Genomic DNA, 21,779 nt, shown 5'->3' with positions numbered 1-21,779 from the left:
ATGATGAAAAATCAAAGTCCCAAGCATTCATACGCCTTAAGTCTATATCAGAAAAAGTGGGTATATTCCTTCGACATTTCATGGACCTCCATTTCCTGTGTGAGAGCATATTAGTCAAGTGATCAGACTGATTCAGACGCAGCAGCATGGGTTGTCCTAGACTTGACTTACCTCTTTGAATTCATTCATCTCCTTCTTTATCTCCGCTGCAAGTTGGGTATTTAGTCGATTAGCGGTGCATATATCTCCCCGTCGATCATACTCCTTATCTGACCATGTTTCAAGGAAGCGAACCTGGGGGTCGAACGCTATAGCCCTAGCAGGAGGTCTTTCTCTAATAATTATATCAGGGTTGGTCGCTGTCTGCGCCTGTTTCGTAATGGATGGGGTGTCTGTAGTAGTAATAGTAGTAGTAATCAACGCTCCAGGGCACGGTGGGCGTAATTGGGTGTCTGTAGAGTCGCTGGAAGGTTTGAATAGCCTCATTGCCCGTTTCAGTGCGCTGACAAGAGGTTTATTATCACGGGATCCCACGAGAGGACCGCTAGTTGACAGATTAGGTGGCTGTGGTCGAGTGTGCTGGTCCTGATGAACTGATTCTGGCGTTGATGATGAAGGTGTGCGATGATGGTTCCTAATGCGTGCATCGATATTTTTCACCCAGCCAAGTGCCCCCCCGCTCTTCCGCGGGAAACCGTCATCTTGTGCAGCTGCGAATGCTCTAATGATGGGATCGTCTTCCAATTCCACTCCAACGGAGTCCTCTTTTTCCAAAAAGCCCCATGTTAGGTGGCGGATGGAAGAGCTTGCGGCACCAGCAGGCACTTGGCTACCTGAAACGAAGTCAGGTATTGTTTTATCTATTACCTCCGGCATGGCAGGACTGAGGTCAAAGAACAAAAGGGGCTTTTCTCGGGTGGGGAGTATCTGCAGGGATGAGGGCGTGCTCAGAGGATAATCCTCGTCGTCCGAGCTAGGGTAGGACAACGGGTATAGCTGTCTAAAATGCCTTGTTGTGGACCGAGATTGATTCCCAGCCTCGTCAACGTCTGTACTCGCTGCTTGTGTGGCAGCTCCTGCGTCGGGATCGGCGTCAATTGGCCACGGTAAGGAACGAAGCGCGATACTTCGAAGATGAAGAGCAACATGCTTCTCCAAGTCCCCCGACTCCGCGCCACAGAAGGGACATGCTTCGAATATCGGGCCAACTGGATGTGCAGCACTATCGGCGTAGATCTTAAGTTTATCGTCTATGAATCTGCCGGGGTGATAATCGGTGATATGCCTCTCAAAGTCGGTTTGCTTATCAAATGTCATAACTTGGTGGTCCCGCGAGACGCAGCGCCAGCGCGTCATATGCTGCGAGTTCATGTGCTTTATCCAATCCTCGCTTGAGTTAAAAAGAGTGATGTCAGTGCAGTCGTCAAAGAGACAAGGATATGACAAATCCCCTTTTACATGTTCTCTTGAATCATGTTAGAAATACCCTGGACCCGCCGTTCTGTAACAGTGGTAGACTTACGCCCATCTATCTGGGTCGGATGCTAGTTCTGCCTGAAGCATCATGCAGCAGTAGGGGCAGACGACATCTGACTCAGAGCCCTGTGCTTTTGGTGCGGGTGGGATGAGGAATCTTTCATGAGTACTCCATGGTGCTGCCCTCAGCATGGAGATCCGGGAGGGCACTGCGGCGGCCGTACGGAACCGGTCAACGTCCAAGCTCGTGGCAGTATAACGTGATATAGTTGTTTCTGGACGAATCTCTTGAGCTAGCTGACTAGAAACTGCGGGGGATACAGTTGGTTGATTGGTCGTGGGAAGAGGCAGTTCCCGGAGAGGGGCTGGGGTGAATGGTACGTGGCATAGCTCTAGCTTCTTAAGCCGTGACCTGCGATATAGAATCAGACGCCTTTGCAGTACCATGGCAGATACAAGGCGGTTATAAAGCATCTCTGAGAGGTTAGGAAAATCTCGTTTGATGTAGAAAGAGAAGAGGGTCCGAACAATAGCCGTACTGTCGTTTCCCAGCTCGTCTACCAAAGGGAAGTTTCGCGCCTGCAGAATTGAATTCTTCAGTCCTGCTTTCCGTATGGTATTGGACAGTCGACGCAGCCAGTTCAGATTGTCCATGATGCTAAGAAGGAGCTCATCAGTTTGGCTTTCAAGCTTGATGCTGGAGTCTATTCCGTTTGTTGAGTCCACGGCCGAGAGCAGGGGATAAACTTGTATGATTAATTAGATCGAAGATCATAGAGGGTCTTTCCTGACTGACGCTGCTGAAGGCTCTCTGCAATGAGCATCAAGTGTTGCGTGACCAAATCCCTCCCCTCTGGAAAATCGCGGAGGCGGAATTCCAGCGAGGCATGATGGTGCGTCGCGAAGACGCCGATGTTGGATGCCCAGATGTTGAATGTGGCATAACGGTCTCGAAGGGCTCTCTCTGTCCCGAGCTCGCATGCCTGGTGGAAGAGCTCTCGGCAGGTTTGAGCATGTTCTGCGATGGTCGTCATGTCTGGACTTGGTTGTTGGGAGGAAGGAGCACAGCCGAACAAACACCGCAGCCTCGTCTTCTCTTAGCTGCATTACCCCGCTGTCAGGCCTCACCATCCTCATCAACCCATCGATTCCATGGCCGCAGTTTCCATGATATCTATTCGGATTCATGCTTCCCCACGATAATCAGATCCTTCTCCTTGATGTCCTCTCCGTCCTGCAGAAGCTCAGCTATCCGCAGACCGGAAAGAGCACGAAAGACAAAATAGCCCACCAGTCCTTCCCAATACAATTTCGCACCGCGGTTATCCTTCTGCGGCATCAACTTACCACCGTCCAGCCATCGGAATGGAGCTCAATAGGACCTCATGTGGAGGCGGTTCTAGAACGCTTAGAAATGCTGTGCTCGGACAGGGTTGACGACAAGCGAGGCAGTGTAGGTTAACTCCCTCTCCTCTGAAAATAACCCTATATACCCTGGCTTGACTATTTTAGGGCTGACTTGAACCCCCCACAGGAATTGAGGTTTTGTCGCCTGCGAGCACTCGTACGTTGCGTGCACGGGTCCGAGCCGACACCCGAGAAAAGACTTGAGTCCATACGCTTGCTAGATTTAGAGAAGAAAAAGGTCGAGGAAGCAACGGCAACAATGGCAGACTGCATAGATACGCTCACCGCAGTGTTTTCGGACGCATTGGAAGGTGTCCACGTTCACACAACACCGAGACGGCGGAGAGAACCACCATCGGGTTTCTGGGACCTGGCGGATGGCCTTTTTAAGTATGTCTCCGCATGTCAATCCGAGACTTGCAAGATCCATCCTGAGTTCGAGGCGAGACTCGCGCTATCCACGTATCTTGGGCGAAGTGCGGCTATAAATGGTTACAACATCGAGGTTCTATGCGCCCTGGACACGAACAGCGGAGGATGGGCTGAGCTAGACGTTCTAGCACACGATCACAGGTAGGCTGGTCTTTATACGACATCAGCGAGGTGAGGACTGACGCGGGACATAGACCTGATACGCCTGGAGAAGTTGCACTTGAGATTCCAGCCCGGCCTCAGTGGTACCTCGAGAAGCCGAATGTGATACAATTTCTCTGCAAGTCGCTTGGCGTTGCACATATTGCTCAAGTATTCCGGTTCAACTTTGTTTTGGACGCTGGAAAGCTTTGGCAGCATCGCACTAGCGAGCGGCAGAGCTCCTTTGAATGCATGGATTCCGTTACCCTGCATCAGCTGCTCTCAGCAGGGGTGTCTGAGTGGAGCGCGGTAGAGAAGCTGGTGCTTGCCGTGATCTTGGCATACTCTCTGTTTTATTTCTACGACGGATCCTGGCTGGGGGACCGTGGGTGGACCAGGCACAACATCTTGTTCTTCACCAAAGCCGGCTCCGTTCCGTTGCAACCATTCCTTCGGTTCAGTTGCAGCGCAGATCATGGGCCATCCATGGATGGAGACAGTTTACTTCATCGATATCCAAGTATTCTTGAGTTTGGGGTGACTCTTCTGGAAATAGACCTGGGAAGGTCGCTCGAATCGGTCCCGGGTTGCATCAATGAAATCACGTCGGTTGATGACCAATACGCAAAGGCATGCGAGGTATTCAAGAAGCGCAGGCCTTACATCTGGAGCAAGCACTACCGCGAGGCGATCAATGCCTGTCTGTACGAGGACTTCACAACTGCAGAGACTGAGACTGCTGCAGACTTTCGTACTCGGATCTACGAGACCATTGTTCGACCGTTGGAGGAGGAGCTTCATAACTCATGTCAGGAGTTTATCTCCTTGGAGATGTTGGATACAAAAGCTTCTAGCATGGATCTAGGGACCGCTACACAGACCGTGACACTGCAGGCCCCCGCCGCTTCATTGCCACCAGGCATCGGAACTACTGGCTATTTTGGTCACAAAATGCTCTCCTCCGCACTGCCTCAATTGCCTCATACTGCTTCCTCTCCTTCAATAAATCTACCATCATCCCAATTCTCATCAGGCTTACACTCTCCACCCCCTTCGCGTCGAGCTGAATTCGAGATCGCGATAATATGTGCACTGAAACAAGAATATGACGCGGTGGCGCTTCTCTTTGACGAGTATTGGGATGATGAAGGCGACTCATATGGAAGGGCACCAGGAGATGAAAACACCTACCTCACTGGCAGAATCCACCAACATACCGTTGTGCTCGTCCTTCTTCCAGGAATGGGCAAGGTCAACGCCGCAAGGGCAGCAGCTAGCTTTCGATCCAGCTACGGCGGCATTCGACTGGCTCTTCTTGTCGGTATCTGCGGTGGTGCTCCTAAGGCTAGTGGTCAAGAGATCATACTCGGGGACGTTATAATTAGCACCCACGTTGTTGAATATGATCTAGTCAGGAGATTTCCTGATGGAACCAGAAGGAAAAGGGATACCAACAATGGAGAAGGACGTGCGAGTCCGAGCATTTTAGGGTTCATGGGCACATTACAGACGAAATTCCAATCGCAACGCCTCGAAGAGCGCACAGCACACTATTTCGCTGACGTACAAAGTAAGGGCCAGGAAGGGGAATATGTCTATCCCGGTGCTTCCAAAGACAAGCTCTTCCGAGCCTCATATCGACACAAGCATCAGTATCAACTTCGAGGGAGCCGGTGCAAAACATGCCGCGCCTGCTACGCAAAGTCCCATCCCGTCTGTGACGAAGCCTTGACAGCATCATGCAGCACTCTCCACTGTGAGGACAGGTTCCTCGTTCCCCGACAGCGACTATCAAGGCAACAAAAGCATCGCGAACCCTACAGACCGGCCATCCACTTCGGCGCTATTGCATCAGGCGATTCTGTGATGAGGTCAGGCGAAGATAGAGACGAGATTGCTCGGCTTGAAAATGTAATCGCGTTTGAAATGGAAGGATCCGGAGTTTGGAATAGCCTGCCTTCTGTGATTATCAAGGGTGTCTGCGATTATGCCGATAGTCACAAGAACAAAGACTGGCAGACATTTGCCTGCGGCACAGCCGCTGCAGCTATGAAGGCGGTTCTGGAAAGATATGTTCGAACCGACAGGGTATAGCTTGGAGAGATAATAGCGCCTTGCTCTCTAATACAGACGACGTACAAAAGAACAAGACCGACTCGGGTCCAGAGTCTCTGACCCGGGAAGAACAACGAACATCCAAACGGCGCCTCACTGTACTACATCATTGGCTCGTGTACAAAACATCAATTCTGTTTGTCAGTAGTCTCCTCAGCCGCGACCAGTGCTGATCCAGCAAAGACGGACTTCGAAGCCCATGAAGCGGGCCAGGCAATTGATTGATCAATATTTCCATGTTCCTCGCCGGAGACCAAGTGATCTACAACAGCGATGAAGACATAAGCTCCTATACCTGTACAAACATGCCACCTATATCATCCCATCCGGTCAATGTTTGGTCATATCAAGGATGCGGATCTGATACGTACCACCCGTGAAGCTCCAATAGAAATGCCCAAGGGAGACCTATCCCCTCTCGAATATCTTTCAGCAATGCGCAGGCCCACTGATCAAGCAGCCAGAGCCAGTATCCCAGATCGAATATCGCTGCCCCAAATCTCACCATGCCCCAAATCTCTCTCCGGACAGCTGAGCCCGGGAGCGTTCGGGTGTTAACAAGGCGCATACTGTAGACCCCAATGAGCGTTATCGCAGCGACGAAGGACACTGAATGCAGGACCAGCTCATCGGCTAACATGTGGTATGCTATTAAGGAGAACAATATGGAGCCCAGCAGAATGGCCGTGGTGATTGAGTTCCGGCGGGTGGAATTGGCCGTCAAGACGCGGTGGAGGACTGGGGTTGTGGCGAAATGCATGGAGAGGTCGTCCACTGATGAAGCGAGGGGAGGTTAGACGATGTCCGTCGCTGTCATATGGGGTATGTAGTACATACTCATTTGAGTGTTATATTTGAGGCTGACGTGGACTGCAAATGAGCAGAGTCCGACCGCCATTAGACCCCAGTATGGAAGCGCACGCAGCAGATCGCCATTGTCTCTCAGCTTGAGCTTGCGCAGTCCGTAGATGCCATAGATTACTGGCATACATGATCAGTGGCGCTCGCGAATGGTATACCATGCCACGTACCGTAGACGATATTTGACAGACTGTTGATAAACTCGGCAATGTATCTGCTGATGGCGTAGTCCATCTCGCAGAAACTTTGTCCAGATTAGATCAAAAAAGAAAAAATGATGCAAAACCGACAGACTCACTTGGCTTTTGAAGTCGGAGGGCCCCAGAACCGTAAGGGCTCTACGGCGTGGAAATCATTCATCGCGGAGTTGTTGGTATACCTATATAGCTAAGGAGTAGGTATCCTCTCGAAGAATCAAAGCACGAACTAAGCGTGAAGGGAGAACAGGTGATTTATACCAACCTGACGCGGTCAAGATCAGGCACCATCAATTCGCTATTAAGATTAGCAGCTTTGATTCAGTTCGGATTGTAGTCGCCTTTGATAGGCTTCCATATTGTCGGTATAGGCGGCGTCCAGCCTTCGTTCCAACTTCCCATTCAGTTCCTTAGATGCCCCGAGACGCTGTGATTGGCATTTTATGCTCATTGCTCAATGCTTGTCGGACTACAGCTGCCAAAAGAACCGAGAATTCAGAAGCTGTTGCTGTCTTTTGTGGAAGGAGTGATCCACCTACATGGTTTGGCAAACTTAGGGTTGGCTGCCTGCTTGCCCGTAATCTAGCCTAACGAGCCTCAGATTGCATCGAAGATTGACTGATAGACTGACTGGACGTTATCATTCACTCACTCGCTCATCATTACTAGTATACAAGAAGAAGATCTATCTACCAACTCCACGCCTGAAGAAATAGCAAGGCCTCAAAGCGCCCCAACCCAATTAACCCACTGACACCTACACCCGCCCACGCCCCCATCATACCCGCCGTAATCCTTATCCTTACCCTTATCCCCATCGTCGTCGTCAGTCGTAGAATTCGCCGACCCCATATTAAAGATCCCCGGCGCCCGATTCACAATCGCCCCATTCCACGCCCGGTTCTCCATCTGCAGCTTCACGGCCGACGCGTTATACCGCGCCCCATCGACCAGACCATAGCAATACAGGTTCTTTTTCTCGGCGTCGCCGCCGTGCCGGTCGAGCGTTATGGTGATCGGGTATGGGAACGAGCCGGGGCGCGTGAAGTCCGTTGCTGAGGAGGCGGCTTTGCTTTCTGACGTTGAGGTTGAAGTCGAATTGGTGGTACCATTCGCCGAGCGCGCCATGAGGTTCCGGCCCAGTGCGTCGCCCTTCGTCCAGATCTGCACGAGGAAGCGCGTCTGCGCCCATGTGCAGCGGACGTTCGCCTCGTTCTTTGTGGACCCGCCGTTGCCGTCGTTTTTGTTGCTCGCTACAACGCCCGTGAGTGCTGTTCGGGATGCCAGGAAAATGGACTTGTCGAAGTAGCTGTAGAAGCCGTAGTGCTCGTCTTTCTTGCCGCGGTTGAAGAGGCGGATTGGTTGGGAGGAGGGGAGGGGGTAGAGAGTTGCGGCTGCCGCGGTGCCGGATGAGTCCTTTGCGGGGGAGGGGACTAGGTCTGTTACGTCGGGGAAGGAGGATGTTGAGTTGTTGGATGAGGAGGTGGAGTTGGACTTGTCGCGTTTGGTGTGGTTGGTCGAGGAGGATTTTGAGGAGGAGAGGTATTCCGCTGAGAGGACGGTGATGTAGAATGGCGTTTCCTCGCCTGCGTACGGAGTAGACGTATTATCCGTGTACTGGCCCAGGAATGCCATTTCGTCTGTACTCGGTGGATCCGGTTTAGGGTTGAACAGTTGATACGCGCTCCTCTTATCGAGCATCGAGCGCTTCGTAATCGGCACCGTACTATGCTCATAACTCCCATTCTGGAAGCGGATTTCAACACGAAAATTCGGCTGATTAGCCGCATACGGCTCATTCGCCTCATGCTGGTCCTTCGGCAATGCACAGCTCCACATCGAGCTCGGCGTAATGCACCCAGAGTCCTGCACTGTATTCTCTGGTCCCGCGATAGTTGATATCCCCGTCGGCATGGGCGGATACCCCGTCAGATTCAGCCAGGCCGATTGCACGGGTGTATTGTCGCCCTTTCTGGTCAGGAAGATCGCGAGGAGGATTGCGACGATTACGATGACCAGGAAGAACAGGCAGATTATGGCGTACCAGCGGCGGCGGAGTCGGCCTTCGCGTCCGCCTCGCCCGAAACAGCCTTTGGCGCTGAAGGGGCCGCGGCCGCGCCAGAAGCCGCCGGCTTTGTGGGCTAGGGCGTCTTCGCGCTCGTAGCGCTGCCGGCGAGATTCGATTCGGTCGCGCTCTGAGACGGGATGGGACAGGATGTCACGCGTTATGGGGACGGCGCGTGGTGGGAGGGCGGCATTGTCGTGAGGAGTGTAGGCGGGGGCTGGGCCTGGTGGCATGGACAAGTGTGAGAGGCGGACGGCGCCTCTTGCTGTAGACTCCTGGAGGCTTTCTGGGGAGCGGGGGTAGGGCGAGTGTGCTTGTGCGCCGTAGCTTGGCGGAGGCATTTGATCGGGAGAAGGCATGGAGATGGGAGGGGGAGCGGTGCGGTTGATTGAGCGAGGTGCTGGCGTTGGCGCTGGAGCAGGCTCTGGCATAGAAGCAAGCACGGGAGGTTGGGGGGCGGGCTCAAAAGGATTGGGAGCCCTAGACGTTTCATAGGGCCCCGGGACGTCGTAAGTGACGGGTGCAGGTGCAGGAGCTCCATAATGAATGTTCGGAGTAGGCTGAGCTGGCGGCGCTTCTATATGGATATTAGCCGGGGGTGGAGCGGCGGCGGTTTCTATATGGATATTTGCAGGCAGAGGAGGTTGGAAAGTTGGTTGCGGCGGTGGTGGTGTGAATCCTCTTGGTTGCTCGAATGGATTTGTTGATGACGGCTCTGGCTGATGAGGAGGTTGCGTTGGTGGTGGTGAAAACCCTCGAGGTTGTCCAAAAGGATTAGTAGGCACCGGCGAGCCTGGGTGTCTTGTATGTGTAGGAGAGTTGATCTTTGGAGTTCCGAGTGCGCCCTCACTTGGAGGCACTCGTGATCCTCCTCCCAGTTCCTTAGACAGTCTACTTGCATCATCTGACGGACTCGAATTGATAGACGTGATCCCAGATCCCGGCGACTCCAGATTATGAGAACGAGGCATATCATCCACATCAATCAAAAGGCCTCTTGCTCCCTGCGTGTCATGATGCTGATCTTGGTCATCCGCACCAACGACTGCGATCTTATCCTTCGGTGTGATCGAACAGACGTGATTAATGCACTCGAAGTACGGAGTTGTGCTGAACACCTCATACGCACAAGCCTGGTAGTATTCCGCCGCGGAACCCTCGATTGTCTGGCCAGCAAACATCATCGACGCTACTCGTTCCTGTCCTTCAGGGCTCTGATCATGATTTTGAAACCGTTGCTGCTCATCTATACTCCAGTCAAAGTCGGCAAAAGGGTTGCCGTTCATGTTCTGCCAGCTAGATACCCGACGCGTTGCCTCAGGGGTATCAGGTGAGAAATACGACCTCTCTATCTCTTTTTCCTTCTCCTTCTCTTTCTCCTCCCACTTCTCCTTTTCGTCCCACCATTCGTCCGACAAGCCTGTTGAGCTTGTTCCAGTTGATATGGGCGGTAAAGGTGGCCGTGTCTTGACTGTCGTCGGAGTCTTCGGACTCAGAAGCGAGCTGGCGCTCAATAGCGGCGAAAGAAGATAGTTCCACCATCCCTGAGAAGCTCGCGCGTTCAGCGATGTGTTGATGGTCAGCCGGTCAGACAGTCGGGGAGCCTTCTCATTCGATTGAGATCGAGGCCGTCCACGTGGTTGTTCCTCGCTTTTCTCGTCGACTGCACCAGTAGACATCGAGCGGCGTTTTCGAACAGAGCTAGACACCCCTGCAGTCGCTGTATCGTTGCCCGTGGAGTAGAACGCTGGAAGCGCAGGTACAGGCGGTGCATCATCGAGCCCTAGATGCGGCGAAGGCTGCGAGTAAACGCTAGACGCTGCTCTTGGGCGCGCGTGCGAGTTCGCATTCTGCGGCCGCAGATGATTCCAGAAACTGTCCTCCTTGGCCGGGGTGACTATAATCGAAGGCGTAAGCGGAGTATGTTGTGTTCCTGCACTGTCAATCTCTTTCTCTTTCACGTCTTGAAGCTCGGGCGAGTCATATGGCACCGAGAATCCAATCATGATCGGCCGGTCTGTTGGCGAAATACCGTCGTCTCTGACTTTCTTCCTAGAGACCCGAGACATGGCATCGAGCAGCGACGCTCTTTTTCCATGATGCCCAAACCCCGAATCCGAAGGGTCATCTTGTAGCCGCTGAAATCCCCTCGTATCCCCCTTCTCCTTCTTGCCGTCGTCCTTCTTCAATATCCCCTTGACCTTCCGCGCCGCCCGTTCCTCCTCTCTCGCCTGCGAGAGAATCTTGAGGTCATTCAAATCCACAAACGCCCCGGTCGTATCTTTTCGCGGCTGTGGTTGCGGCGCGCGGGCAGACCCCGGAATTTCCAAGTTCAATCCAACCGGTCTCTCCCTCTCCCTGTCTCTCTCCGGAGAAACAGTATGTACATGGCCCGTAACACTCTGTTCAAACTCCCTGATCCGATCCGCCGGCGCCACGTTACTAGCATTCGACACAAACGGATTCCTGCTCTGCACTTTGGACAGAACTTCGTACGGCGGGTTGCGCTCCGTGTCCCGGTCCTCTTCAAAGGACTCCTCGGACGTGCCCGCCGGACTGGCAATCTCATCTGTGATGGGCGACGACAGCGGAAACTTGGGGACTGTGGGGATTGTAAGTTGGGCCCGTGGCCTTTCTGGACCGGAGCTCGAGCCTGAGCTTGAGTTTAGAGCGAGTGGCATTCTTCGCTTGAGTCTGCGGAGCTGGAGGCTGACCATCGTTAATAGTGTTAGTCATGTTATGGCTTGTCATTTCATGGTAGGTTGTGTTATGTGAGGACGATAGGTAAGTGGAATGGAAGATCAGACGGGAGACGCACCTACAAAAGACCAAGACTACACTCCCCTCATACAGACAAAGAGGCGAGCAAAACAAAAGACCTGCCGACCAGAAGACCCAACCATGCAAATGCGATGCAAAGACTGAAACGGTCTAGAGCGTTTATGCGGCACAACTGAAAGGAAAACTTTAAGGTGAGGCAGCCCAAGACCGACGCCGTGAATGAATGAAACAAAACACAATTAATGAAAGAAGAAGAGAACAATGCCAACCAAGGATCGCCCCTCCTGTACCTAGAACCCGACGCAACAGCCAGCTATTGTCATTCAAGGGCCATGGGTGTCGATGCTGTAAGAGGCAGGCAAAGAAAGAAAGTGAGGGTGTTCGAATTATGGAGGTGACACTGGAAGAGGAGGACAAGGAGAAGATGCAGAAGAGCAGCACGCGCGCATTTTGTTTATCTCAACCAGAGCAAGCATCAGGCATGGATGGTCGAGGCCCTGGACTGGGTGAATGACATGCTGTGGATGGCCGGTCTGCAGATACAAATCTCCGCGACTCTCGATCCGCAGGACGGGAGACGTCCAAGACAGCTTGGACGCAGCTCATTGGACAAGACTTGAAGACACAAACTGCAGAGCAGAGCTGCAGAAGTCGAGGATTGGCCGTGGATCGCAGGGAGGTGTAGCTGTAAGCGCCGTGCTCGGGAGCGAGTCCATGGCGGCGCTCTGAAGACCTATTTTGGTTCCGCAGCGGTGATTGGCTGCAGCGCGGTTTCAGGTCAATTGCATTGTCGATCTACTTGATGGAGGGAATTTGGAGGCTTCTATTCTTGCTTCATATTTTGGATCCCACGGCGCCTATGAAGATGACTCCCAGACGCCTCGATACCGTTCATTCTGCTAACGACAGCCATAATCCAACCCAGCTCCATGGCGGAGTCCAACTCCTGAAACTTCGAGCATCAAGCATCCGATTCACCAGGTATACCCACCCAATGCAAAGTACATCGAACCCGCGTCATGATGCAAGCAGATGTATATGTACGCAAGAAAAATACAGTCATGTCCTCCATCGACCTTGTCGCGGAAGGTGATGTCGGCTATAAAAATCATCGCTCAAAGATGCCACCCATCTACGGATAACGCGAGAGAGACAAAAGAGAAGTCAAAGCGAATGTCGTAAATGCCTCAGGTCAACGTGGACGTAATCGCAGTCTCGTACTCGTAGACATTTCGAATAGGATGCTCAGCGCCTCCAACTATTGGTCTTTGACGGACGTACTTCCCACTGCTCTAATGCAGCTAACGAGGGAAGCATTGCGCGGTCACTTCAGGTGCCGCTATAACCGGTCAATAACGACCTATACGTTAGGCGGTGCGGACTCGGGCAGACGTAAAGATTAACCGGACACCTATCGGCGGTCGTCACTGTACTGCACGCCTTGCATGGGGGCAACAGAGCCGTTGATCAGCGGAGGCAAAGTACGCGGTTGCTCCTCTGCCATGCCGGGCGCTCCATTGTAACCAGTATAAACTGGCCCGTGCGCGTGGCTTTGCACCTGGCCATTCGTCTGCGCGGGCATCGGGTGGTGCTCGAAGATTGGCGCCGCTCGAGAGTGCCCGTTTGGTTGTTGCTGATTGAGTTGGTGTCGCGCTTCTTGAATTTCTTGGAGCAAAATTTCATTGTCCCTGCGGCAGCTTGAAAGCTGTTTCTCCAGGGTGTTGATATACTCAATTGCTACCCCAATGTCAGTTCATGGTCGACTATAAAGTGGCTGCGAAATGTGCTTACCTCTTGTGAGAGTCTCCCATTTACTGGACTTGTTGTTTTGGTTCGATGGGAGACGGAGACGCAAGGCCTCAAAGCAATCCTTCATCTCACTGCGACGCTTTCTCTCAGCCAGTTTATGCGTCACCCTAAGTTCCGGAGTTCTGCTGTAGGGGGTGCTGCCAGCATGTTGTTCCGCTTCCCCGATTAGACCACGGACTTGCTTATGCTGCAAAGTGTGGTGGTGCACATTAGGGGGTAGCTCTACAGTGGGTTAGCGCTGTTCTCTCTTCGGATACAATTGTCGCTTACCATGTTGGCCGTGAGGCAATCGTGACTCGGAGTAATTGCTGTATAAAGATTCCGTCGCACTCGGCTTGCGAGAGAAGGACGCTCTATCGAACGAATCCTGCCGCGTCGAAACATCCGGGTCGGGAAAGGCATAAGCGAGACCGGCGGTCGGTGCCTCGGCGTTGTAAATTTCTGAGCGAGGATTGGACGAGATAGCGGGCGCAGTGCGGCCAGCCGCAAACCCACGGTGTTCCCGCGCTGACAACGGAGACAAGGGTGAAGTCCCTGAGTAGCGAGGCCCCCGGTATACATTGTTATCTATTCCGCGCTCTCTTTGCAAGCTCGATACGATGGATGTCTGCGAGGCGTTCGTGCTATGATATGGAGAAGTCGGGTTGATGGCCAATGAGCTGATTCCCTGGTTCATCCTGCTGTCCACGCTGCTCCGACGGGATTCGATTGGGTCCGCTACACTGTTGCGGTGGGACGGGGTCTCGTAGTTCTGGTTTAGAGAGGGTAATGCGGTAGCGGGTTGCGAGGCAAAGTTCGGCGATGGTTGGGCTCCCGCCGACGGGGGTGTAGTGTTGTGCGACTGGTCATAAGGAGATCGGTCCGAAACATATGAGCCACGTTGGGGCGAGGGTTGTGACGACGTTAGGAAGGAGAGGGTAGGCTGGTTGCCTGTTCCATTTGTCGCTGTAGAGTAGGTCGACGATCCTAGACCAGTCAATGGCGCGCTTTGGGAATGTCGCGGTGGACTTACTTGTACTTTGAGGCATGGACCAATTCCCTGAATCACGTTCGACTGTGTTCAACGACGCATTACCAGGCGATTTCTCCGCTGGTGCTGGGGTGTGGCCCATCGTGGCGGTTAGGGTGGATATCGAAGGGAGAGTCGTAGAAGACGTCGTGGCAGGAGGATTGTGCACCCCATTGTACGGCCATGGCCGGTGGTTCAGAGCTGGGTCCATTGCAAAGATGGGTAGGTAAATGAGTGTCTAGTCGAGAGATGAAAAGTCGAAAATGTCCAGACGAGTGTATTATCTCATGTTCCAACACGGAGAAAAAGTCTCGAGGTGATGTATCAATTACCGGTTCGTCGCAAGTCTCATGCAAGATATCCGAGCGAGGTAGAGGCCGCGTGGGTATCTTCTGGAATGCGCGAATCTGATGTAAACGCAAAGCCAAACACAGTTCCCTTCTTCAGAGGCCGGATTTGTAGTTCCACCCTCGAATCAACTCCGGTTTGCGATGCGCTCGAGTTACCCCTTCCAAGTTCTCGCAGACAACGGAGGTCAATGTAAACGGACGGCGATTTGTGGGTCGAAGAGGACTAAGGAAGAAAATCGGTGGCGAGATCGAAAAGCGATAGAGGCCGGGGTCGAGGGAACAGAATCTGCAAGGGAAGGAAGGATGCGTGAAGGAAGGCCGTCGATGGTCGTCGGGGAACGGAGGCGGGACGTGGTAATACGACTGGAATACGGAAGCGAACGAGAGGAAAATAGTGGGGGACGTCCAAAAATCTATTCGAACAGCGTCCGAGTTTTAGTCACGAATAATAATAATGGAAATAAAATTGTCAAGTCGAACGAGCGTTGATTGAGAGATAGAGGATAATAATCTCAAGATCCTAGGAGAGTTGGTTTGCAGAGAGCGAGCAGAGCGGGTCGCTTACCTTTAGTGCAAACGTTTCGGGGGAGAACGTGGCACGAGATCTAGAAGCACGAACAATTGGGCAGGGAGCACTTTTAGGGCAAAGGCGCCGACGTGCAGAAGTAGTGATCAGCCAGGCCGAAGCTGAGCGGACAAGCGCAAGGAGCTGAGTCACTAGGAAGAGAAGAGAAAAGTGCAATATTATGGACCGTGGAGTCTGGACGACGGAGGGGAAAGGAAGGGAGGGAGATTGCGAGGGTCACACTGGCGAGTCGTGACAAAGACAAATTCCGTCGGGCGTTCGACACTGGTCCGGCAGAATTCTGAGCTCTCGAGTTGAGACCAGGGTCGGAAGGGCCTGAAGAAGCGATAGATGGAAATGGGAACGGATTCCTGATACTCGAGGCCGAGTCGAGGAAAAACTCCTGGCCGTATCTAGATAGTACTGAGTGCTACCGTGCAGGCAACTAAGCTGGACAGTAGTGGTGTTCTTCTTCCGCAAAGGAGTACAAGAAGAAGTAAGGTGAAGATAGAGATTTGGAAGATATTTAGAGAGGGCAAGGAAGAGCTGATGACAGGAGGGCACTTTTTCTTTTTCCTGAATATTTTGGTTATTATTTCCTTTTTGATCGAGCTGATGACGACCGAAATGAAAGGTTAAGAATGATGCAGTGGACGCTCCTGCTCCAATTTCCGTATCGCAGCCACCAACGTGCCAACCAGGAGCCCGTTCCCGAGTCCAGATTCAATCGGGTCTGGTAGGTTTGTCTTGACTTCTGGCCGTCTACCGGGGTTCTGACTATCTACTTAAACGTTGCGTGCTACCTACGGCGGTACGGCCTGAATGTTCAGACAATTCCGCCCCAGAGAGCGCCTAGAGAGAGTCGCACTGCGCAGGAACTACGGAACAAACCACCGCAAATTGAGCACAGCATACTGATAGGTTCTTCTTGGCGGCCCATCCAAGCTCTGCCTCGTGGACTGGCCAACTGCCGTCTATTCCGTAGTTGAGCTGTCATGGACCTTTGAGCCGAGGAAGCCTCCGTGGTATATCACTCCGGCCTATACTTCCGGAGCTTCGGACGGGCTCGGCCACAGTGAAACAAAAGAAGGCGAGGCAAGAAGAGGCGAAGCGGCCAAGCATCTAACTGATTCGCACTACTGCGGACCGAATTATGGAGGGAAAGAAATTCGACAGCCCAAAGCCCGCTATCCACCGCCACGAGGCAGTTTCTGGGGTGGATTCGGACTCGTGTCCAGCCGCAGCTGCTGCACAATCCGCCAGCAGCGAATAGAGTGACGCGGGCGCATAATGTCGACAGATTAATGCCAGGCACCAGAATTCGGCCACTCGTTGGTATTTTTTTTTTCGACAGTCTCACTCTCTCCACATGGGAGAGGATCGACGGACAAAGGAAAGGCCGAATTTGCGAGCACCGCCCATGGCTCTTCATACTCCGCGCAAATCGAGGGTTATGCTCCTGAAGGGACGTAATCTTCACCTCTGCCGGTCTGCCCTATGCGGCGAGGTTCCTGGCCTATCCCTAGCCTATCCTCAGTGATAACATTGGAATGACCCGTTGATGGCAGGTCATCAGATGCAGGCTGGGTTTATCAAGACCACGGACCACGGCGCAGTCCCAGGAGCCATGCCGGAGTTGGGTAATCGTGGGGCCTGGCTTGGGCAATTCTGGCGCAGATCCGTGGCAGGGGACAGGGACTGCCATGCCACCGTCTGACTGCGATGCATCCTTCGCGCCATACCCCACACCACCGGACCGGCTGTAACATGTGGGCGAGCGAACGAGAGCGCGGCCACGATGGACTTTTGTGCAACAACTGCACCTGCGAGCAGATGATGGCCTAAAAGCTGGCTAGTGTGATGTAGTTGCGCGGCTAACTGCTGTAGGAGCTAGCATCGGGCGCCGGGCTGACCCGCTCACAGTCTGAAAGTCTGGATCGCGGGCGAATATTCTGACGGGGCCATCGTAGAAAACAGGGCCATTTTAGTCATCGACGGTCTTTCCTATCCCGGTAGGTGCTACGGCTGGAGTGGAACAATGCCCCGAGTCAAGAGCCCAGTCAGACGGCAAGTGGGACGCAGCGAGGATCGATCAGTTCCACGGGCCAGATGGGGGAGCTCCCAGCACGTTAACGGTCGCATCTATGTGGTAGAGTTCGGAATGACTGGATGGAAGGTTGGAGGGTGACGCAGGGCCTGGGCGCTATCATCGGTATGACTGTGCAGAACCTTGTTAGTTCTGACCAACAGGTCATGGAGCAAAAGGTGAGATGGAGATCTGGATTCACGTGCCTGCGATCGACTCCAGGGGTTCAAGGGATGCGAATGCCAGACATGAGCCATCATCACGTCTTTGTCAGCCACGTAATCAGCATGGCCTCCTTGCGTTGTTGATGCAATGCAGGATGAACGAGCTACCGGGATCATCATCCGACTCGTGTCTTTGTGAAGATTCTGAAGAATGCGGGAGCGGCCAATCATTGTCTTAGCCTCTTAGACATCCTCTTGAGTCTTGACTCTTGACAGATAAGGTCAGGCCAGGAAGATCCGCAGCAGAGTTTAACAGCAGCCCATTAACATTCTCCTTTGACTCGACACATGGCAACTGGCATCCATGGCGCGGGCGTGGAATGATCGCCGCTAAGCAGCAGTTCCCGTCGTATTGTTTCAATAATGTTTGCCAGCTGCAACATCATGCTCTAGTCATATGCCGACTGCGTGGTGGCTCGCCATGCAAGAAACATGGGCGGACAATGTTCCCTTGCTGCTGCCTACGCCCACGCACTGTCCTTACCTCCACGCTATCCAGGCCATCTCAACTTTCTCAAGAATGCGATTCCGCAGATCTGAGTCCGTGCTCAGGCCCTTACTGTCTGCCGATGCGGACAAACTCCAGTTCGCGACAACGGTCGACTGAGCGACTCAAGTCTTAGCTGGCGCTGTCGATCGGTATCGCTGTCTTGATCCTTGCTTGCTGGTCTACGATGACCGACACCTGAGTCAGGAGCCAGACTCGAGTCATTGAACAAAGAGCGGTGCAGGGATTTAGGAAGATTCGAGATAAACACGAAGATGAGGATCGTCTTCTCTGACACTTCGAGAACACCGGTAGATACACAACATCGAATCAAGGTCAATCAAGCTCTCTTGTCGCTCTTCGCTCCGGGTGCCAAGCACGAAAAGATCCTTGGGCTTCAATAATTCAGCCACCAGATGCCATTCCCATCCCGACTCCGCTGTAACCATCCGTCATTTGAGGCCGAGGCCGAGACGCCACAGCATGGGGGAGTGTCACCGTCGCAGCATGGCAAACCCGGCCAAACTCAATCAAACCCTGCAATCATCATGACAGATGCTGACTGCGTCCGACCCAGCCCGGCCCATACCATTCCAATCGTGCATCCATAGTCGCGCCGATCAACAAGGGTTCCCGGCCCTCCTCCGCGTGTTTGCCTGCTGCCCCATTTTTGAGCGACGCCACGGCCATGCCCCAAAACTCTGGTTATAATTTTGGTCAGGATCAGGCTATTCATGCCGGTAAGACTCCTGGCAGCGGATAGTCCACTGATCTCTCGATGTCTTCCCCAGTATGACGGACTTCGGATGCGGAGAAAATCACCGTCTCCGGAGGACAAGGTACTTGGGCAGAGACACCAACGGAATTCGGAGAAGATCCAATGACCACCGAGCACCTACCTCTCAATGTCTGCAATTCCGCTGAATCTGCTCCGTACGGGGAACTTCCAACTAAACGCCCTGCCCGCTTTGTGTATCGTGTCGCGAACAAGCCGGTCCGGTTACCAATGCCAACGAGCCTTCGCTTTGACCCCAGGCTTCCAGGGGAATTTCGACGAACAGAAGAAGCGAATCGAATGGAGCCGTTTCTTCCCCCAAACTCAAACAGCCTTTGGCCTCGTGGTACAGAGTACAGAACAACGATCCGGCGAAGCCCGGGATTGGTGCGACTGAGTTTACACGGTCACACAGCTCATCCTTTCCGCAGAGTACATGATGCATCCACCTGGGCCTACATAGTGCCATACTCTGGCCGCGCCGGAGTCGGCCGCCCACATGCTCCGCTGCGCTCTGCTTGTCAAGTTGTCGTGCTTGCTGTGCTAGTGTGACGGGCGGCCGAGGAGGCCTGCCATGTCTATGTGGTGAGATCAGTAGAAGTATTTAACAGTTCGCGAAGTATCGTCAAGACAAGCCTGGAGTGAGGGCGGGGATTTGGCGGGCAAGGCGAGGCGCGAAGCAAAGGTAAGCCAGAATAATGCATCGCATCGCATCTCCTCCAACCCGAATACTCTACACAATGTGATTTATGAATTGCCAAGAGGCGGGGTTCCCTTACCCAGAGTTTTGATGACAGGGATCGCTGGCGGGATGATTTGACTCGTATGATAGGGCCTGACTTGGAGTCTATGCTAAGGCTACCCCGACTAGGGTTCTTTCTTCAGTTTCACCGTTCCCTATCACATTCACATCCCAATCACATCCACATCTGACTTATCGCAACTAGCCACTAGCCACTAGTCCCCTCGTCATTGACCTTCCTGGAGCGGTTAGTTTATCTGCAGTAGTCAACCGCCAGTACTCACTACTCAATATACGCGTATCCATATACTCCGGACTCCGTGCCGACGATACTCTGCAGAATGAGATCAATCAACCGATCTGGTCTCTGGGCAGACCGCCCTGCCCAAATCTCCAGACTCCAGCGACATGGCAAATCTCAGAAATCCAGAATGACAATTTCGTGGCGCACCACAGCCCACTCCCAAGAAAATAAAAACACGACGGCGGCCGGCCTATCCGACTTCTATTACGGTTACACAGAGCAATAGTTAAGCGGCTAAGCCTGCTGTCAATCTGTCAGCTGCTTCGGTTTGCGATGCTTGCTTGCTTGTCCTGGGTTGGCGCGTAGATCCCATTTTCAGGTACATACTGATACGGAGTAATGACAAATTCTGGCGCTGCGATCTCAACTCCTGTCTTTCATACATTATGTAAGGAGTACTCGTACTCCGTAGAGATTCGCACTTTTCCACTCCCAGGGTAGACCGTAGCTCACATTGTTGGACAATGGCTCGTATTCGACCGAGACAATAGTAGATCCTCCAAGTACTCCGTACTCTCCGTACGGTAGATAGAAAGCATACGTTACCAACCATACTCCATAACAATCATTTCTCCAGCTCACATCAATTGCTTCTTGATTATTGTTAGTGTTACCGATCCAAGTTCCAACTTATCTGAGTTATCTCTGACTACCGCTGATCTGCGTGACTTCCTAGCCACGTTGCAGCGCTAAGGACAAGGCCTTCAGCCGCCTAGGGTTACTGTTAGTCTACTCACGGTATAGATCGGCGAGTCTAGTTCATGCCATGAAGCAATGGGGCGTTTTCTACGGAGCATGGGGTTTTGGCCATGTGAGGGTGGAGTTTAGACTACTTAGTTGACGAATATCTCGTTTGACTACGACGCGTTTCCTCTTAGCTCTATGATGAATATATGTCGGGCACACCGTACTCCGCCCAAAGGGTAGAAGCATAACCTGATGTATCGTCTTGCCGAGTTTCAGTCGAGCTTTATAGTTTATACGGAGTATTGTGGTTCGACGCTCTTTGCGGACCTTTAACTCTCAGAGTCAAGCCATGGCCATGCGAGTGACTTGAAACAGGCTAAATGGATCCGCAAACGGCTGCAATGTGGTCGATCATCGAGGTACGGACTAGTCACTACGGACTACGGAGTAGTTGGCCATGTGCGCAGGAGGGCCCTTGACCCCGTTCTATTGATAGGCCTATGGATAGGAAAAATACGACGAGGGGGTTCTGAGCAGCAAAAGGCAAATCACAATGTGACAATGCAGTCCGAAAAGAAGTAGATACTTATTCAAGGTTCCAAGGGTTGGAATCGGTCTATATCTAAGATATCACACAGTCATCTTCGGTTTCACGCTCACCCGGTCACTATATATTGATGATGGAGACAGACAGCAGAGGGGCAGATGGGCAGATGTCTGCGCTGTCCAAGCCCATCATTGACCTGAAACGAAGAATACAGCCCAACTTTGACTCATAAGGGAACTCCAACCATGTGAGCCTTGGACTTGGAGTGCTCTCTGTATGGAAGGACACCCGGATCTCGAATCCTGAGCAGGACCTTGCCTACCTCCCTTCATATCGTGCAAAGTTTGCCGGATACGGAGTACTACACTATATACCAAAAGCCTGAAGAAGCATGGATACTAGCAACGAGCACGCTGTCAATGTGTAGTCTATCTACAATGTCCACGTATTCTCCTCTAGTCTGCTCAACCGGTCCTTGTTAGTTATCCCCGCCCTAGCCCTAACTAACATGCAGAGAACAACAATCCCACCCTAAAAGCCTAGATTAGCCCAAACATCCCTTTCACCCGCGACTCACAAACTAAAACTATCCTCCGTACCCCATTCGAAAGTAGCCAGCCAGCTTAACCCAACCGAACTCCGACTCCGACTCCGACCCCGAGTTTACCCGCATCCGTAGCGCTTCCCTCCTGCCCTACCGGCTCCAACTGCCACTGGAC

At 52.8% G+C, this 21,779-nt stretch overlaps 5 protein-coding genes across 5 annotated transcripts; 1 reads left to right on the top strand and 4 right to left on the bottom strand.

Moving 5' to 3' along the window:
- Positions 1 to 47: 47 nt before the first annotated feature.
- Positions 48 to 2,510, bottom strand: DSM5745_07249 (uncharacterized protein; the record flags this gene model as incomplete). The annotated part of the gene is made up of 4 exons (XM_026749265.1): positions 48 to 95; positions 172 to 1,465; positions 1,523 to 2,222; positions 2,273 to 2,510. 4 exons carry the CDS (start codon positions 2,508 to 2,510, stop codon positions 48 to 50), a joined length of 2,280 nt encoding a protein of 759 aa, XP_026602355.1.
- Positions 2,511 to 3,142: 632 nt separating this feature from the next.
- Positions 3,143 to 5,550, top strand: DSM5745_07248 (5'-methylthioadenosine/S-adenosylhomocysteine nucleosidase family protein; the record flags this gene model as incomplete). Its single annotated transcript, XM_026749264.1, has 2 exons — positions 3,143 to 3,273; positions 3,444 to 5,550. The coding sequence occupies 2 exons, from the start codon at positions 3,143 to 3,145 to the stop codon at positions 5,548 to 5,550; spliced, it is 2,238 nt and encodes a 745-aa protein (XP_026602354.1).
- A 367-nt stretch (positions 5,551 to 5,917) lies between these two features.
- Positions 5,918 to 6,792, bottom strand: DSM5745_07247 (ceramidase; the record flags this gene model as incomplete). Its single annotated transcript, XM_026749263.1, has 4 exons — positions 5,918 to 6,345; positions 6,409 to 6,552; positions 6,603 to 6,676; positions 6,731 to 6,792. The coding sequence occupies 4 exons, from the start codon at positions 6,790 to 6,792 to the stop codon at positions 5,918 to 5,920; spliced, it is 708 nt and encodes a 235-aa protein (XP_026602353.1).
- A 560-nt stretch (positions 6,793 to 7,352) lies between these two features.
- DSM5745_07246 (uncharacterized protein) lies at positions 7,353 to 11,375 on the bottom strand (the record flags this gene model as incomplete). The annotated part of the gene is made up of 1 exon (XM_026749262.1): positions 7,353 to 11,375. The coding sequence occupies one exon, from the start codon at positions 11,373 to 11,375 to the stop codon at positions 7,353 to 7,355; it is 4,023 nt and encodes a 1,340-aa protein (XP_026602352.1).
- Positions 11,376 to 12,886: 1,511 nt separating this feature from the next.
- Positions 12,887 to 14,396, bottom strand: DSM5745_07245 (putative HLH transcription factor (Hpa3); the record flags this gene model as incomplete). Its single annotated transcript, XM_026749261.1, has 4 exons — positions 12,887 to 13,212; positions 13,267 to 13,506; positions 13,555 to 14,250; positions 14,297 to 14,396. The coding sequence occupies 4 exons, from the start codon at positions 14,394 to 14,396 to the stop codon at positions 12,887 to 12,889; spliced, it is 1,362 nt and encodes a 453-aa protein (XP_026602351.1).
- Between the last annotated feature and the right edge of the window lie 7,383 nt (positions 14,397 to 21,779).

The sequence above is a fragment of the Aspergillus mulundensis genome (assembly GCF_003369625.1).
Source record: "Aspergillus mulundensis strain DSM 5745 chromosome Unknown scaffold_7, whole genome shotgun sequence".
Classification (NCBI taxonomy): domain Eukaryota; kingdom Fungi; phylum Ascomycota; class Eurotiomycetes; order Eurotiales; family Aspergillaceae; genus Aspergillus; species Aspergillus mulundensis.
Note: the sequence above shows the minus strand (reverse complement) of the source record. Positions and strands in the feature narration are given on the sequence as shown.